The sequence below is a fragment of the Pygocentrus nattereri genome, chromosome 20 (assembly GCF_015220715.1).
Source record: "Pygocentrus nattereri isolate fPygNat1 chromosome 20, fPygNat1.pri, whole genome shotgun sequence".
NCBI classification, from domain to species: Eukaryota; Metazoa; Chordata; class Actinopteri; order Characiformes; family Serrasalmidae; genus Pygocentrus; species Pygocentrus nattereri.
The window spans coordinates 7,876,154-7,891,153 of NC_051230.1; the positions used below are offsets into that span (position 1 = coordinate 7,876,154).

Here is a 15,000-nt window from a genome sequence, read left to right on the forward strand (position 1 = left end):
AAAACAAAGCCACATGTAGATATATTTGTAGCATTGTTAGTGACTGTAGGGCTACCTAGGTAATAAAGCCAGAGGCCACACATTTCTTGTTCTCTTGTTGTGATGTCAGTACTCATCAGCACGCAACACTTCCAGGTGTTTAGTCAAATGTAAGTGAATTGTAAGTGAATTATCTAAATGTGAGTGAATTATCTACTGTTGCCATCACATCTCCATCACTATAACCACTATAATGTTAATTTTGCATGTAAGACTTAAACATCAAGCTGGACCTTCTTGAGTCTATGTTTGATGCTAAATCCTAAAGATGTATCACATGGACCAAAGTCCAATCTGATCTGATGATTTCAGGCTTCACGTTTTAGCGTGCTATTGCTCTGCTGACTCAGAAATGCTTCTTAATGAAATAATCTTACATAGTGCTGCTTTATATTCGGCAAAAAAACAGCAATTGTGCGACAAAATGTGCAGAGGTGTTCTCTATAGAGTGTTTGTTCAGTGATCTTCGTTTAGAAAATCAGTGAAACATGCAACGTGACCAGGGGAGCCCAAACTTTTGCAACTGACTATACAGCACATCGGTCTTAAAGGCACAGCCACAAAACAGCCTGTTTAACTCTAAGGGATAAAGACAGGCTTGGATGGTTGTCATGTAAAGATGTATTATGACTGTTTTAGTTACAGAAACACACACAAATGCTGACAGTGAACTTTAGGAGGAAAAACCAAGAAAAATTAAGCATATTGGCTTAAAGGTGATGTAAATGTAACAGTGAGGACATTCAAACATCAAAAGAAGGCAAGATGGCTCCACACTTGTGATGGGCAGTGTATAAGGGGCTGTGAGGTGGGCTGTCTGTTCAGCACTGAACAGTCAGAATAGCTTTCACAGATGTGGATTACACAGTGAAACAGTTGCATAACACCAATTTAAGAAAAACTCAAAGCACTGAAATGTTACTGTGCTCTATCACAGGAAGTCTCTCTCTCTCTCTCTCTCTCTCTCTCTCTCTCTCTCTCTCTCTCTCTCTCTCTCTCTCTCTCTCTCTCTCGAAGCTGCTATATGAAATGTTGAGTTGAAACACATCATTGCACACGTTAAAGAGAAAAGGAGAGAGAGAGAGAGAGAGAGAGAGAGAAAATGAGAGACAGAGAGGGAGAGATGATGATGATGGTGATGGCGATGATGATGATATGGTTTACTGGTTTTGCTGCAGCATTCCTATGGATTGTGGTTTGTTTTCGTTGGAAATAAAATTGCCTGTGTCAAAACTTTGCAAGTTCCTCTAACAACTTTATTTTTGGACCTGGAATTTCACACTAGACCATTGGCGCCCTCTGTTGGTGACCTGGTATAAATGCATGGCCTTTTCACTGAGCTGTTGGCTATTTCATTAGATCATGTAAACCTTAGATTAAATGAAGCAAAAGGCCACGAACAAAACAAAACAAACCTTTTTAATGTTTTTTATCACAATGTGAACGGCCGCAACAAAATCCAAATACAAGATAAAATGCACCAACTTTCAATTCAATTCATGAATAAACATACTTTTTCAGTATGAATAAACATACTTTTTCAGTATGAATAAACAAACTTTTTCAGTAAAACAAATCCTTTTTTTCTTTTACAGTAGACCACGTTCACCAAACAACACAACAGAGAGATTTATTTATTGCTTTTACAACTTGGCACGTTAAAGGAATATTCATTTAACATATGCGGTCGTATGTTTGAGTCCGTTAAGTCAGTAAACCACATGAAGCCGTGTATTACAATGATCACTCTGAAGTAAAATCACTGTAACTTACAGCCTGTCATGGTTTCTCTCTATTAAGTGGCGCCAACAGACAATAATGATAAATCTCATTAATAATAATAACCATCATCATAATAATAATGATAACAACAATAAACCATTTTTAGTGTGACCTATTGCTATATATTTTGGATATCCACTCTTGATTATTTGTCATAAAATCATTAACATGTTATAATATATCCATCCATCCATCCATCATCTTCCACTTCTCCGGGGTGTTATAATATAATGGAGGTCTATTCAAATGAACACTCAACCAACACAATATAGTTTCCACAAGCACCTCTATGTGATTCCCTGTGAGATGTAAGCATCACATTTGTTTTCCATACTGGGTTTAATACTAGTTATGTCAGAACTACCAAAACCACAGACATTTAAAGTGAAGACATTCAAGTAACATATCCTTTACTTTCTATATAAGCTTTACAGCAAATTCTTCAGTAAACGCTTCCATTCAATGCAAAGTAAATATTAAATGCTAGACTGTTAGCAATCTAAAAAACCTACACTGTTAAGAAAGGATGGCTCTTCAAGGGTTCTTTAATAAAGAAAACTGTTCTATATAGAACCATGAACACTCTTTGCATGATTAAAGGGTCCTTTGCATCATGAAAGGGTTTATCAGACTGATGGAGAACGTGCTGTAGATGGTTCTATATAGAGCCTTTTTGAAAAGGGTTCTATATAAGTGATACTTTTTTAATCCCACAAACGGGGAAATTCCACCTCTGCATTTAACCCATCCGTGAAGTGAAACACCACATACACACACACACACACACACTAGGGGGCAGTGAGCACACTTGCCCGGAGCGGTGGGCAGCCGTATCCAGGGTTAGGTGTCTTGCTCAAGGGCATCTCAGTCATGGACTGTTGGCCCTGGGGATTGAACTGGCAACTGATTCTTTTATTGTTAGAAGTTTGACATTAATCGTGCAAGAGGTTCTTTGGGTGTTTTTTTTTATACTGCAGGTCACGTATATCACGTATTGTACAATAGTTAATTATGATGACAAAATCTGATTGAGGTGAGAGATATTCTATCAGTTTACAATAACTGTATCACTATGCTAAGCACTAGTTGCTAAGTAATCACTTAAATAATACCCCCGTAAGGTTAAAGCCTGCCCTGCCCGCCACCAGCAGAGGGCAATGGTGGCAAAGTGCCGTAACTTCAGGGAACTCCAATTCCCAGGAGCCCTCGGGCTGATTGCGCCCAGCGTGACACACCTGTGGACTCTTCAACTTAAGGCTTTGGCAAACAGCAGCCCTTTGTCACACCTTTCTAGAGGGGTGACCAGTACAGTACGCAACCAAGGTTGGTATTAATATAAAAAGCAAAGAGAAAAAAAAAAACAAGAGTAATTGCCCTAAAAAAACTCAAAAAGAAAGGAAAAAATTATGCAAGAAGGTTTGAGCTACAAACGGCTACCAGCCATACAAAAGGTGTCCACTAAGAGCAAACAAGTGGAACAAAGTCTGCCTTCCTTTCATAATGACAGTGGAAGAGGTTTTTTGTTTTCTCATTATTCTGCAGCTGTGACAGCACAACAACTGGAAGAGAAACTAGACCCAAACAGACAGGGTATAATTCAGCAAACAAGATGGGCTGTGAGATGCTTTACAGACTGACTGGGACAAAATAACATTCAGGTTAATCTGGCAAATGTTGAAAAAGCTGAAACTGACACCGCAACAGATGTATGAAATGCAAAAGGGAGCCCTTATTGGCGTATAGAATTGGCAATGTTCAAGCACATTTGATACCATGTCCAAGCTTCTTTGCTCTCCCTTGTTTTATTATTATTATTTTTTTTTTTAGAGCTGCTGTATTGAAGCAATAAACCACTCAAGGTAATGTGCGGTTTCCTTCATCTCGCAGCCGTGATGTTGTTTGCAATAACGCACAACGTCAAGTGTCATATTGTTTAACTATACGACTGCCTGTAACTCAGCTCAGCCAGTTAGACTGTAAAATGGGACCAATGCTTTTCTAGCACCCATTTCAGCACACACTTTGTATACTCTGCAAACAAGTTAAGAAAAAATATTGTTCAGTTTGTTTTTTTCATGGGCCCTGAATGCTCTTTCACAAACATCAGTACTGCTGTTGAAAGAAGTACAGCAAGCTTGAAAGACTTACAAGTAGCTTTCAGCTCAGCTGGAGTGCGTTTCCAAAATCTTCTTAAACATTAACTTGTGGGAAACCATGTTAAACATGCAGGTGTGCACTCTTTTCAAGGGCACTCACAGAGAGTGGACTGGCTAAAAACACAACCTCCTGATGCAGAAAATAAACACATTTAAAATAATTTCTCAATGTTGAATTTACACTGATTTTTTTTGAGGTAGGTAACTCAAACTTGTTTGGTGTCTGAAGTTTGCTTTACTAGTTTTGCACTGGAGCCTAGAGTAGCTGACAAGTAATGGAAGCTTATGTACAACAAACAAACACTGTGCAAACTATATAGCTGTGTCCCAATTCAGGGGCTGCATCCTTCGGAGGCTGCATTTGAAGGTAGATTGTGTCATGTAAGCACAACTAGGCTGCCCCTCCTTCATATGTGGCCACAGCTATATATATATATATATATATATATATATATATGTATATGTATGTCAACCATGTTTGTAGCAGTTTTATAGAGACACTTTCAGTACAGTTCTCTGACTGTCCAGTCTCCTCATGTGCTTTTGTTTTGGTATCCCTAGTCCTGCCCCCTTGTTTTGTGACTCCGCCCCTGATTGTTCCCACCTGTTTTCCACCTGCGTCCGGTTATCCTTCCTTATCCCTGTTTGTATTTAAGCCCTGTGTTTTCCTGAGTTTCTTGTTGGTCTTCGTTTGACGTTAGATGTGCTGTTTGTTGGACGTATGTACTGGATGTGTTGTTTGATAGGTACTGTTCTGTTTGAGCTGTTTTTGTTTGGTGTTTCTTCCGGCCTCTGTTGTTTGTTTTGATCCGGTTTCATTTTGGCGCTAGGTCTGTCCCTCCTGTTTTATGTATTGGCTCTATGACCCTGGACTGTCTTGACCCTGATTTTCGACTTGTCCATAATAAATCTCGCTTGTCTCCACACATGCGTCCACCTCAACATCGCTCCCCATCGTTACAGCAGGCATGATGATTCTATTATAAATTGAACAAACTATTCTAGACTAAAGCAAAACTCCACAAGAAGCTGTGCATTACTGTGTTATCATGGGAAGGGGTGTTCTTAGGCACAATGTGAAGCAGAGTAACGTACGCATCAATGCAGTTTCAAGCGGCTTATTGCTTTTATAAATTGGCAGCCAACATAAACTATACCACACTTTTTTCAAATAAAGTTATTACTAATAATAATCAGTGTAAACAAGTATTCCGCCGAGAAATGTAGTTCCTTTAGTGTGTGCTATCATTGCCAAGCAATCATGGACTGTTAAAATAGGAGAAGAATGTCCGGTTAGCCATTGCTGTATATTTCAATCATTTCATGAACTTTTAACTTTGTCATATAACAGTGAACAAATGATAACACAGCACTGTTTCATTTAAAAACGTTTTGCATTAGAAATACATTTGCTCACCAAATTACCACCAAGTCGTATTTAGTGCCAATTCAGCGGTGCCCTTCTTCTCAAGCTGGGGCTTAATCTCAAATGGCTCCCTATTCCCTACATGGTGCACTACATAGGAATTGAAATAGTGGATCCTGCATCCCAAAGGTGCAAACTATCACTAAGAAATAGTGATTTGGGATTCAGCAACACCCATCCTCGATCAATGATGCTCTATTTAGCTGTAGAGGCTAGAATTGTATATTACTGTATGTAGAAGTTATATATTGGTATTTTACGATATAATTCACTGTAAGTACTTTAATTTAAGCCTGTGATATTTCTGAGAGTTGTTTGGGCTGTTAGCTGTCTTTTAGCCTGTTAGCTAGCTGACAAGCCTAGTTAAGAAAATAAGGTGCCAGGTCTTTCAGTTTAAACAAAGCACAGGGATTTTTCGTGCTGTGGGGCAGTAATACAGTTGATCAGTCACTGTGAGACGGTCATATGTGTGCATATATCATGTGTTTTTTTTTTTTTGTTTTTTTTTATACACACACACACACAAATATATAATTTCATATTTAATTGTAATTAATGTATTAAATTTAATAATTTAATTCTTTTGAGACCTTTTCTGATAGCTAGAAGGTTTCCTACAGCAGAAACCTAATACTTTACTACTGTTTGAAGTAAATCTGTGATGTATGCATGGAATGTATATGATATAAATAGTTATAGGCAACTATTGCAACCTGCCTGATTAGATACACTTGCTTTGTAACTCTAGTACAAAACTAATAAGCATGTCTTGGTAGATGAACTTGAGTTTGCTTAACCATCACTTTTAAAATTCCTAAAATTCTGTTTAAGCTTTCACCGAAACTCTTTCATGTAGAAGACATGAAAGGCCACCGAAAGTGGACCAATCAATTTTTGCCACATGCTCGCCTACAGTGGTTTATCAGTGCACCTGTGTTTCGCCCAAAGCCCCTCACACAGCTCCATTACTGCAGGATCACAGCATGTGGCTCTCACTGCTGGCCCTGTTGACCCTCTGCGCCGCGGGCAAGGTGGCCGAGAACACGTCCGAGACTCCAGTCGGGCAGGAAAAACTCATTATAGCCAGAGGTAAACTGCTGGTGAGTGTTTGATCGAGGATTTGGTGTCATCTTGACAATTGAGGCTGGGTGAAAAACTTCCACACCTCAGCCATTCTATTGGTCTGATGAGTTAGAGTTATAGGCGGCTCTAACACAGGATGAGAAGCTTCAATTACAGGAAAAATGTGCAGTTCTACTTTTCCATCTTATCCATTATTTCTGCAAAGAAACTATGGCCGTATTGTCAGCTGTTGTAGACGCAGCCTACTTGTGTGGAATTAAGTCTCAGGGCACTTGTTTATTTTGTAAACACCTTTTGTAGGGTGATGTAATGACTTTCCCTGTTTTTTCCTAAATTTTTAAAACCTCATAATTTTGCTGTTTATTAATCATTCCACCTATGAAAAATGTATTTGAATTGTATCTGGGGAAATTCCCAATAGTATTTCAGCAGGTCATATATATCGCTGTTGTTGGAACAAAACCTCATATCTCCATTTATGTTGATTTTTCAGTTTTTGGTCATAATTCAAAAATACGTGTTGCCCTTTATATTGTAAGTACAATGCCTGATGAATGGACCAAATTAAATGACCCAAAATGACTTGGTAAAGATTCTGGTTCCATTGACTTACATTAAAATAAAGTGTTTTTTTCCCGCTTACCGGTTTTTTTTCCGACAACGGTGATATAAAGCCTATTTACAATTGTATGCAAAGGTTCGGTTGCCCACTGGTCAAACTACACATTTTGTTGATTTTCTACATGAAAATGACGTCCTCTATGGAGAACAAAGTTAATTATGACATGGTTTTGCAAATTTTATTGCATATTTTTCCAATTAATAAAATGTGCCATTACTTTTGCAAGGGCCACATTTTATGTTTTATTTTTCCCCCAGTACATTATATATAGTAAATAAACAGCTACGTAGATACAAATGTGTTCTCTGTAGAGGATGTGTTGTGTTAACTTACTTCCACTTCAATCCACAAAGCATAATTTGTAGCAATCATTTGTACTGTTGCTGTTTTTCCCAGCGTATTCCTGTGGGTAACATTCAAACCAAATAATAAAAAACTAAATTATTGCTCTTGAGAGAACACAAATGACTATATTTGAAGAATTTTCACCACAGTCACACATCGCTGCGGTCAGACGAAAACCTTGAATCTCCAATTTTTTTGTTGTTTTTCTATTTTTTTGACAATCTGAAAGTACCTGTGATCCTGTACATTTCACAATGAACGGACCATGAGAAATGACTCAAAGGTTATTGGAAAACCTTTGAGTTTTCTGTAAACTTATTTTGGAGATATGAGGTTTTGATCTGACAACAGTGAAATACAGCAGTGCATTGCTTTCTAACTATTTCTGCAAAGAAGCCAGTGATTTTATAGGCTGTTACAATACTTCATGAATTCAACTGCAGCAGTTACACTAAGATCGATCTAATTGTCCCCTTTTTGTCCTTTGATGGTCCTGCTCTGCTCTGTTCGGTCATCCGTTCTCTCTGTAATCTTCTGTCAGACTCTTTTATGCTGTCTCCCACTGCATAAATGTAGCCTCACCTACAGTAACTGTCCTTTTTCACTGCTGATGGACTATTTCCTCTTTTGAAGGCCCCCAGTCTGGTGGGATGATCCATAAAGAAGATGCCCGAGCTCTACAACTTCCTGATGGAGCGCTGGGCCCTGTAGTATCCTTACATTAGCAAGGATTAGCATGGAAATGCCTGTTCTGATTCGGTAAAGCCCTCACACGCTGTGAAGTTCAGACAGGGCTTTAGGCTTCCTCGCTGGTGGATTTTAGAAGCAGAGTGTAGAAGTTGATAATGTCAGATGTCGACTTTCAGCCCCTGTGAAAGTTTTAAAATGATTTTGTACTCTGACATGCAGTGGCTTTAAATTTATCCATATAAAATGGACCTAAAATCTGATTGGTTGACCTCACACATCAGTTAGGCTCAAGATTAAAATGCCCAGTTTTTCATGGAAGAACCTTGGATGGTTATATTGCTTGGGCAACCATGGCTCACTGTTAGAAAGCTACATTGCTTGGAAGATGAATTCTTTATTGCAATAATATTTTGAGTTATTTATCGAACATTGTGTCCTCAATAAGGCCTAATGACCTTGATTGATGGCAACTATAACATGGATTACTGTCATTTTTCAAAGAAGCACCACACTTGTTGCATTTAACCTCTAGTATTATGGTAGAATTCTCAGAAACAAATCTAGTTCAAATCTTGAAACAGCCAAAATAAAGTCTTGACACACCCTGTGGAAAACAAATGTTTTTTCCTCGTGATATCCAGATAGATACAGCCAAGTGAGCTCTCCTAATGGATAGGTCTTAGAGCTGATTTGAAGACCTTACACGGTAGATTTGGTTTTGGTTTGGTGCGTTTGGGTGCTCATTGGCAGGTTCTACAGAACAGCTGGTTAACTGGTAAATACAACTTCACTCAATCCAGGTGCTCATTGAAACGTATGTCTACCATAAGGAAAGAGAGAGAACAGATGACTGGAGAATAGCTGCTACTACATCTCCTCCATTTCTGGGAAGAAATGAAAAAGCAACAAATACAATGAGGCGGGCTTCATTTTCTCTCACTGGTTCCCTCACAAGTTTCGCCCCACAATCGCAAGGGGCGGGACCTTTCTGGCGACGTCACATCGCAGCCTCAGCAGTCCAACCCCACCAAACTTACAAGAGCAAGTCTTTTTTTTTCTCACATTTACTACCAAATTTAACATTTTTTACCAAAAGTGAAAGATCATAGTCCACATCTGGACATCTCGCATATCAACTAAAATCCTGAGTTCCCCACTTCCCCATTTTATTTGACTGAGTAAATTTAAGAAACTTTTGAGAGTATTTTGAGAAAATTGGTGTGTCCCAGTTTCTGACACCACTCAAACACAGCATAACTACCAGCCATCAATCATGAATCAAGCACTCACATTTTGGTTTCAAGTAGATGGGGCCAGCTTTACTTGCAAAACGTCACTCTTAGCCTTCTGGAAGTCTGAGATACTTCACCCATTGAGAATAAAGGCTGTAATCTAAGTGGCTTTCAGTTGTTAGAAATGGAAAAATGTGCATGTTTAATCTACCAAAAAGTCTCCATGCACTCTTTTTTCGCTTTATACCAACTATTGACATTTATAGCAGAAATGAAGGCCTGACTCTGCTACTCATAGTTCCATACTGGTTTTATTACTCTGTATTTTGTCATCAATTTTATAAAATTAATAAGCAATCAGAGACCATGTGTACAATTTTAGCCTTATGATCTATTGCTTTATGAGCTCATGTGAGCTCAACGCTTAAAGCAGTTTGTGTTCTTCAAACAGCCGTTTGCTTTAACTTGAAAAAGTCATAATCTGGAATACGATTCAGGAGAAGAGAAAAAGCCCCGACTCATCTTCTACAATGACCAGGATGAGGTGGTGAGGGTAAGACCGTCTTTACTTATTCCTTACAACATTACCTTCCTTGCACACGGCTGCCGAATATTCCTTAGCTCAGCATGACCCAGTTCCATAATGCTGCAATCAAGACAGCTTTGTTTGATTCAGCGCAGTGCAGCACTGCTTAGCTAATCCGTTAACATCTAAACACTGTATACAATGGCAAAACAAGGGCAAGACACATTATGCAGGACGTCGCGATGAACTTTTATGATGCCTACTCAGCACCACTGCTGTGTGCTGGGGTGTCCTTAGGGAAAGGACAACATCAGACACTGGCCTGAATTGTTAAAGAACTTGAGTGTCTGTCTTTGTTTTTTTTTTTTGTCCTTAGACAGTTTCAGTGAAGAAGATGACGGCAGATGAGATCAGTAATCTCCTGGACTCTCTGGGTTTCTATAAGAGGTCGAAAAAAGGCGAGGAAGTCCCTGAAGAATTTAAAAACCTCCCTCTGAAAGCACCACGGGATGAATTGTGACCCCTGCCGGCCGACTACTGTACCTGCACTCAGCATAATAATGACGCCTAGGACCTCAAGGCCTCGAAAAAAGGCCAGGCTCTGGGCCGAGACACTGATGGCTTAGTGCAGATCATCACTTCAGCATATGCTTAACTTTACAATAAACATTTTAGAAATAAAGGGATGGTTCTTGCTCTTCCTTTCTTTTTCTTTTTTTTAAACAAAGCCAACTTTTCTAGAAATTGCAGGGCAGTTGTGTTCCATTTGCACATCAGCTCCCCTACCCTTTAAATTTGTGCACATCCACACTGAACGTTGGAAGAATGTTTGCAAGAATGATTGGATTCTTAGTGGGCAATTATTGCTATTATTATTCTTAAATAAAAGAGTTCAATGTTGGGCGGCACGGTGGCACGGTGGCATGGTGGGTAGCGCTGTCACCTAACAGCAAGGAGGGCCTGGGTTCGATTCCCCAGCTGGGTGACCAACTCTCTGTGTGGAGTTTGCATGTTCTCCCCGTGTCTGCGTGGGTTTCCTCCCACAGTCCATAGGCATGCAGTCAGGCAGATTGGACATGCTAAATTACCCCTGGGTGTGAGTGACTGTCTGTGTCTGTCTGTCTGCCCTGTGATGGACTGGCGACCTGTCCAGGGTGTATCCTGCCTTCCGCCCGAAGACTGCTGGGATAGGCTCCAGCATCCCCCCACGACCCTGACGGAGAAGCGGCTTAGAGGATGGATGGATGGATGGAGTTAAATGTTTTGTCAACATTATGAAAACGTCCCAGTCCACATGAAGAAACTGAGCTGCAAAAAAAAAAAAAAACGCCCATTTTAAATGTACACTTTTTGTGATGTCACAAAACCGTGTATTTACGTCCACCTATTTAGCCCATAGCCGTTTAGGCCCTCCCATGACCTTTTAAAGTTTTAAAGGAACCGTTCCAGCCCAAACGTTTTAAAAGAGGCATAATACAGGTCAGATTTTAGTACAGAAATCCTCAATAATGTCATAAATGCATCTTAAATTATCAGAAAAATGTAGGATATGGGCCCTTTAAAGTCCACAGTATGGCAGAAATCCATACACTCTTAAAATAGTTCAAGACTTGTTCAGTAAAGACAATGCTTCTGTATAGAACCTTGGACAGTCAGCGAACCATTTGCATGCTTAAATGGTTCTTTGTGTGGGGAAGTGGTTCTTGGGATTGATGGAGAACATGCTGTACACGGTTTTATATTGAACCATTTAGAAAAGTGTTCTATTAAGCACCAAAATTGTTCTGCAGTTGTTACAAGCTTGACATTATAGCCGCAGCAGAACCTTTTTTGAAGCATGCAAATTCAGTTTGTTGAGTGTTCATGGTTCTAGGTAGAACCACTGTCTTTACTCAAGAACCCTTGATGAACCATTTTTTTCTAAGAGTGTAGAAAAAATGTGAAGTTGAGGCGTCCCATATTTCCCAATGCCTGCAGTTAAAAGCACATGAGTCATGCATGCTTTTAAAATGTTCTTCAAAAATGTAGAGCTATGCTGCAATTAAATAACTTTGTTTTTAATTATTTTATGAAATGTTAACATACAAAATATTACAATTTAAAAGCACAGCAGTCATTCCACAAACACACGGGACGCTACTTTTTACGAATCGTATTGAATGAGGCAGAACACGGAGTAGCCAATCAGAACAGAGCTCAGTGACATGAATCAGTCTTAAATAAATGAATGAATAAATAAATACATAAATAAATAAGCAGATTCTGTTCATTCTAAAGGGAAAAAGAAGTTAGAAAATGGTCATTTGTTGACCATTTTGGCAGTAATGAATTATGTTTATGGTATTTTGGTATTTAAACACACATATAGAGTATGTGGGTCCTTTTAAAGGGGAAGTCTACTTATTTTTCTAAATGTATACATAATGAAATGGTTAACATGCAAACAAAGTTATTCGGTGTGGTTTGATGCAAAGTATATCATTCTAGAGAAACCTACAGATTCAGAATTGCTGGTGATCGTAACGTCTGAAGCATTTAATCATGTTATCAATACCACAACAACTGAAGCCTGATGGATGAAGGCACATGCAGGACACTAGAAGGCAAACTAGGTCCCAAAGATAATGTGTGGTTTTTTTTTTTCCATTTTTTAAAAATCATCAACATTATTTGTAAAAACTCAGACGTGTGAAGGTTCACTGGTCATTTTGTATTGTTAATAAAATGGCTGTATTTGCATTGCCGGCATTGTGACTACCTGGTTCCAGTCACCACCACTGTGAAGAAACCTGACAGTTTATTTAAAATGCACTGTTTTTAGACATTTCAGTCCTTTACATTGGACACAATTCTCTTTTCTATTAAATATCTTGCACTGAAAGTGTACATACACCTCTTCTCTCGTGACACTGAGACGGAGAGTGTAAATAGGTTAACTTGGCTTTTTCCGAACAGTAGATGAAGAGACTGCAGTCTCCGGAAAGCAGCGTGATCGTAGCGCCCTAAGGATAATGAGAAATTCTTAACAACCCACTGATTCTGTCAGATCTAATGACAAGTCTAATTGAGAGAATTTTGTCTCCAAACAAAGTGTCTGATACTCGGCGTCTAGGAACCAGTTCGCTAATTGTTAAGTAGCCCTCATATTTGACACATTTAATTAGGCTCCAGACGCTGGTGTGGAGGAGTGGAGGCCGATGCGGAGCTAACGCTAATCCGCTGTCAGACAGGCTGCCTCCTCAGATTTAATCTGGTTAGCGTTCAGCTGCTTGCTGCTAATCTCAGACGACACAAAGCGAGCTATAGTGTCTCTGAGGCACAAAGCACGGCGATGGCAGAGCGCTCATGCTAGGCTAAAATGCCTGTGTTTTACACCCCCATACCCCAGAACTTAAGAGTGGGTCTTGCTCATGCTAGCAGCTCTGTGTTCATCAACAACAGAACGAGGGACAGTGGTGACCTGAGGGAGCACAGTGTGGAGGATGAAGGTGAGGTCAAATCAGAGCAAAGCTAACTGAGTGACCTGCTGCTAGTTAGCACTTGGTGGAGGCCTTACTGTCCTGCTTGCTAAGGGTTTCTGTTATATTAAGGCCTGTTATGTTTGTGCTATACTAAATGTTCATGCTAAACACTTACCCTTGTATTTTTTACTTCACAAATGTATTCAGCACAATTTTTAAAGGAATACTTCAGTGTTTCCTAACACAATCTCCAGGGGCGGCGCCCTAACCAAGAGCACCCTTCACTATGAAGCACCTCAGGCACAACTTCTGCCCAGTGAAGATAACATAACCAAGTTCAAATCAATCAGATATCTTTGAAGTTCAGCTGGGAAAAACAACTAGGAAGGGTTGAAAAAACCTAAACCTAACTATCATAGGCTAAAGCATACTGCCACAGTGGGCATGAAAAATGTCTACTCAGTGCACCGACATTTGATGGACATTTGCTTTGACATTTTGACCCAGTGTATTTTTGCTTTTGGAGATGAAGAGCATTGTAAGTACCATATTTGCAGAAAACTGACAACAACAAACTTATTCAAATTAGTTTTTGGCTTTGGATGGGTAGAAAACAATATGCTCTACTCTGGGATCTCGCCTTTACAGGTCTTCCAGGTACATTTTAATTGCTGCTGGAACTTTAAATTCTAATACTGACGTGCAAATTACGAACTGAAGGCAATGGTAGTGTAGGTAATGGCACACAAGCAACGGTTGCTTAACAGTGGTTGGAGGTCTGAGAGCGTAAGGCGGAGTGTAATGATTTGATTGTCCATAATACAGAGACGGCGCTCACGGAAATAAATGAAATTTCACTGTCTTTAAAAAAATGGGCCACTTAATAAATATTCTGTTCTGGGCATAACTTCACTTACATTTGCTTTTTAGTTCTAAGCTTTAACATTATTTTTGGAAGGAATGAGAAAGCGATCCATCTTTTAAACAGTTAACCAAAAATAATCCACTGTGACAAATTTCATGAGAGTAACATTTTTAGTTACTGACCGAAGATCAGCACATTAAGTTGTGAGTTAATGTTGTGATTAAGACCTGGCCAGAACAGAACTGATCCTGTATCAGCCGTCTACTGTGCATTCGGAGTGAATGTGGAAGTACTTGTGTGCGTGCGTGCATGTCTTACAGATGTTGGGAAAGATTTATGAACTAGCTTAATTTTTACATGATTTAAAGAAAATTCTAATCTACATTTTTAACGGGCATGCTAATGTTTAGGGAATGCTTGGGTAACCCCTAGCAACCCCCAGTGCAGCGCCTGCTGATCTCTACATGAGAACTGACAAAATTTAAAGCAAAAATGGATTCTGGAGACCAGATTTCCATTAACCAATCCAGGTAAATATTTTAGTCACTCAACAATAAAGGGACTAGTTTTCATGTCTGGGAAGGGGTAGGTTTTAGTGATAGAAGCAACACTGTCAGACAAGCTAATGCTAAAGCTAATACTTTAAATACAATAAGATATAAAATGTTGCATTATTTATTTGTCTTGTTTACAGTATGTCATTCACAGAATAAACAGTAGTTGCACTTTGATATGCAGAAGTGTGCTCTCTGCAAAGGGTGTGCTAACTTAAT

General features: G+C 39.2%; 2 protein-coding genes across 4 annotated transcripts in view; both read left to right on the plus strand.

The window, feature by feature from the left end:
• selenoe (selenoprotein e) overlaps positions 1-10,583 on the plus strand; it is an 11,306-nt gene extending 723 nt beyond the window's left edge. The window contains exons 2-5 of one of the 2 annotated variants that reach the window (XM_017724830.2): positions 6,352-6,503; positions 8,087-8,163; positions 9,850-9,928; positions 10,278-10,583. In XM_017724830.2, the coding sequence (XP_017580319.1) occupies positions 6,387-6,503; positions 8,087-8,163; positions 9,850-9,928; positions 10,278-10,421 (417 nt within the window). In that variant the 5' untranslated portion in view covers positions 6,352-6,386 and the 3' untranslated portion in view covers positions 10,422-10,583. The remainder of the gene's footprint in view (positions 1-6,351; positions 6,504-8,086; positions 8,164-9,849; positions 9,929-10,277) is intronic. The other variant, XM_017724831.2, reaches the window with a different exon arrangement.
• A 2,671-nt stretch (positions 10,584-13,254) lies between these two features.
• zgc:112294 (transmembrane protein 17A) overlaps positions 13,255-15,000 on the plus strand; it is a 5,429-nt gene continuing 3,683 nt past the window's right edge. For both annotated transcript variants that reach the window (XM_017724832.2, XM_037531327.1), the window contains exon 1: positions 13,255-13,389. In XM_017724832.2, coding sequence (XP_017580321.1) covers positions 13,260-13,389 — 130 coding nt within the window. In that variant the 5' untranslated portion in view covers positions 13,255-13,259. The remainder of the gene's footprint in view (positions 13,390-15,000) is intronic.